This window comes from Epinephelus fuscoguttatus, linkage group LG15 (assembly GCF_011397635.1).
Source record: "Epinephelus fuscoguttatus linkage group LG15, E.fuscoguttatus.final_Chr_v1".
Classification (NCBI taxonomy): Eukaryota; Metazoa; Chordata; class Actinopteri; order Perciformes; family Serranidae; genus Epinephelus; species Epinephelus fuscoguttatus.
Genome location: NC_064766.1, coordinates 13,841,397 through 13,845,336, shown reverse-complemented (window position 1 = coordinate 13,845,336; position 3,940 = coordinate 13,841,397). Strand labels below are relative to the sequence as shown.

The 3,940-nt window shown below is 42.3% G+C and overlaps 1 protein-coding gene across 1 annotated transcript; it reads right to left on the bottom strand.

Moving 5' to 3' along the window:
- Nucleotides 1-887: 887 nt before the first annotated feature.
- Nucleotides 888-2,932, bottom strand: LOC125901661 (tripartite motif-containing protein 16-like). Its single transcript, XM_049597449.1, has 2 exons — nucleotides 2,579-2,932; nucleotides 888-2,546 (listed from the first exon to the last, which is right to left on the bottom strand). Exons 1-2 carry the CDS (start codon nucleotides 2,885-2,887, stop codon nucleotides 1,158-1,160), a joined length of 1,698 nt encoding a protein of 565 aa, XP_049453406.1. The 5' UTR covers nucleotides 2,888-2,932; the 3' UTR covers nucleotides 888-1,157.
- Between the last annotated feature and the right edge of the window lie 1,008 nt (nucleotides 2,933-3,940).

The window sequence follows — 3,940 nt, the reverse complement described above, 5'->3', positions numbered from 1 at the left end:
CCAGGATCGTCTGGCTGTGAGGTGACAGAGCTAAACACTGGAACAACATGACAGCCTCATTCTGAAGTTTCATCTGCATGAAAATCAACATAATAAATGAAATGACCTCAAGTTCACAATATCTGCTGTCTCATGTGTGTCAGGACTCAATGAAACTTCAACAACTCATCCAAATTGTTCCATTTATGAAGATTTTTATGTCTGTATAAAAAAAATCATCGTTAATGACAAAGTTTACAGCCAAAATCTTGTCTGTAAAAAGCAACAAGTTCTTTCAAATCTCTGCTCATTTCTGTGTGACAAAGCTGTTTTAGTGAGGAAAGCTGAAAGGACAGAGACTGACTGACAAATGTTCTTCTGCTCTGAACATGAACTCTGTACTTTGTGCTGTTTCAGGAGGAAAACTGTCTCAGTTATACTCTCATATCAGTTTCACATTTCCTCCATCAGCTGAGTTTGATACAAATGAAGACAAGAAGAAAATACTTTGTTCATTTGTATAGAACATTTTTTTATTGAAACGTTTGTTTTGTTGACACATCCCATATTGTAAATTCTGTGAATGAGCTTTGTTTAATGATTTCATGCACAGATTCACTTCATCCACACAATCAGTTTGTTTGACCAGAATCTGAGCTTTGTAAAAGAAAGTAATGAATGATTTCCTTATTGATTATGATCATAATATTGTTTTTGTAATACATCATAGATCCTCATTTCTACGTCAGTTTGGACAACAACAACATTGTTTGGTTTGGCTTTGGTGATTTCTCTCCTCAGACTCATGCAGTTGAAGAGAAACAATAACAGACAAATACATTAATACCATTAATCAGGAAACATTTTGGAGCAAAGACACGTTTACATTTTCACACAGAGAAATATCAGTTGAGGTAAAGAAACATCATCATGAGCAGTGACAGCCTCCATGGTAAAACAGACACAGGAAGGAGCGCCACCTAAAGAAACTCAAACATTTACAGCACAACTAATGAGAAGATGTCAAAGTACCAGCCATAGTGTTTGACTGACAGCTGATCTCTGTGCAGCGAAGACATGAAAAGAAAAATCAGCTCTCAGCAACAATGATGGAGAAAAAAATACATTTCAGATCAAAAACACAGAATTTAATCCACTGTTTCTTAAATGACTTCTGTTTATTTGAGTTGACAGAACTCAGCAGTGCTTCCAGAAGGGGAGTAAAGCCGAAGTCCAGCATAGAGAGGCTGAGTGAATGTGGTCTGGACTCTGTAGAGGAGAGTCATGGTTTCAGAGACGCTGTAGAAGGACAGAATACCTGCACTGTGATCCAGGTACACTCCTACTCTGGAGGACTGAGGATCTGAGACAGGAGTGCTGATGTTGTTGTGCCAGAACATATACTCTTTGTTGAAACGATATAAAGCCCAAGATTTATCATTGTGGCCAAATTCATTTTCATTGCAGGTTCCTGATCTGCTGATATTCTTGTATGCGACTGCTACAGCAACTCCTTCTCCTCTCCACTCCACCTCCCAGTAACAACGTCTAGTCAGACTCTCTCTACTCAGGACCTGGCAAAAGAAAGAGAATCTTTCTGGGTGACTAGAATAAGATTGTTGTTGTCTCATGAGCCTTACTCTTCTGTTCCCCTGAGATAATAACATCTGTGTGTTTGCTGTGTTTCGATCCAGTGTGATTTCACTTGAATACCTTAAGAGTCCAGCTCTGGTCTTGGGCTCTAATTGTGACGATATAACATCCACATCAGTCACTGTCTGTGAGATGTTTGTCCATTTCTGTCTCAGAATGTCCTGTAGTTTATCTCTGAGCTCTGACACAGCCGCTGTCGCATCCTCAAAGTACCTGAGAGGACGGATATTGATGCTGGATGAGTCTGTAGATTCACTGAGTGGTGACAGTGAGGAGTAGCTGTGTAGAAACTGGGTGTGATCCTCTGTGTGTGAGAGCTTCATCAGCTCAGCGTCTTTCCTCTTCAGCTCAGTGATCTCCTGCTGCAGCTTCTCCTGAAGCTCTTTGACTCCACTCACTTCAGTTTCCTGCTGGGATCTGACCTGCTGCTTCACATCAGAGCGTCTTTCCTCCATCAGACGGATCAGCTCAGTGAAGATCTTCTCACTGTCCTCCACTGCTTTATCAGCAGAGCGATTGATAGCCTCCACCTCCTGTTGAAGCAGCTTCACATCTTTCTCTCTGTCCTGGATTCTCTGCTGGATGTTTTGTCGAGTCACCTCCAGCTCTCTCTGCCTCTCAGTCCTCTCTGCTGCAGCTGAGACTGTGTCGTGGCCTTTATGTTCATCCACAGGGCAGAGATAACAGATACACTGCTGATCAGTACGACAGAACATCTTCATCACCTTATCATGACGAGAGCAGATGTTCTCCTGGAGCTTGTTGGAGGGGTCTACCAGCTTGTGTTTCTTTAACTGAGCTACATCATAATGAGGCTGAAGGTGCTGCTCACAGTAAGAGACGACACACACCAGACAGGACTTGAGAGCTTTCAGTTTTCTCCCAGTGCAGACATCACCACACACCAGACAGGACTTGAGAGCTTTCAGTTTTCCCCAGTGCAGACATCACAGGCCACATCTTCAGGTCCAGCATAGCAGTGATCAGCAGGAGCAGCTTGGAGTCCAGTCTTCTTCAGTTCCTCCACTAAAACTGCTAACATGGTGTTTTTCAGCAGGACAGGCCTCGGTGTGAAGGTCTGCCTGCACTGAGGGCAGCTGTGGACTTTCTTCTCGTCCTCTTCATCCCAGAAGCTTTTAATACAGTTCATGCAGTAGCTGTGTCCACAGGAAGTAGTCACCGGATCCTTCAGTAGATCCAGACAGATGGAACAAGAGAAGGTTTCTCTGTCCAGCTGAACTCCTTTCTGCGCCATTTCACCTCTCAGTGACAACGACTGTCTGAGTTTCACTTTCTCAGAACTGAAAGTAGTTTGAGCTCTGATCTAAACAGCATGTGTTTGTGCAGTGAATGGGGCCTGTCAGCTCTCTCACTTCACCACCATGTTGGTTCAAACTGTAGATCTGAAGGGGAGGGAACAAGGAAATACACAGACAGAGTGGAGCTGGCTGAGTTTGAGAGCAGGAAGTGGGGGGAGGGGTTATCAAGCTTTGCTTCATTCCGAGAGAAGGAGCAGTTTGAGAGATACAATGAATGAATGAATTTTTATTTCCGTGTCCTGTCTGAAGACCCATCCCTTACGGGATTATAAGACACCATAAACAATAATTGACTGTATCACATTCACTTCCTATGGTTTGAAAGCTACACATTGTACACCAAAATAGATGAACAATTCCACATATGCCCACCTGGAAAACAGAAAAAATACATCTATATGTACTTTTCGTTCGATTGTCCCAAGCTTTCTCTAAATATTCAGCAAGTGCAATATACTATACCTTATAGTCAAAAATCCATTTTAGTCTCTCTGCATCACTCAGCCACATCAAATCAATATTTTTACACCTATCAAATAACTTTGGCACAACTCATGATACAAGGGACAATAAAACACAAAATGGAACTCATTATCAATATCAGTGTTACAATACGTAAAAATTTGTTTTCCCCCCCCCCGTGTCCTGTGACCATTTACTCTGATATGTGTTAGACAAAACTTCCTTCGCCAAGGAGATGTTTACAGTATGTAAATTTTCATAATGGTCAGATGCTCCAGTTTCTCTAAATATATCGACCATCTCACTGTGTGTTTAACACTTGTTTGACCTCATTTCTAAACGGCGTCTGAAGATCCTCTCCCAGCGTAAGGCATTGAGAATGAATTCTGCCTCAATATTGATCAGATTTCCTCCATACGAACAACCCATGTCTGTCTGCCAGCTTGCTTCAGGTTCAGCAGTAGGTAGGAGACAGGGTGAACTCAGGGTTGCTTATTTCTCTGTGACAAAGCTGTTTTAGTGAGGAA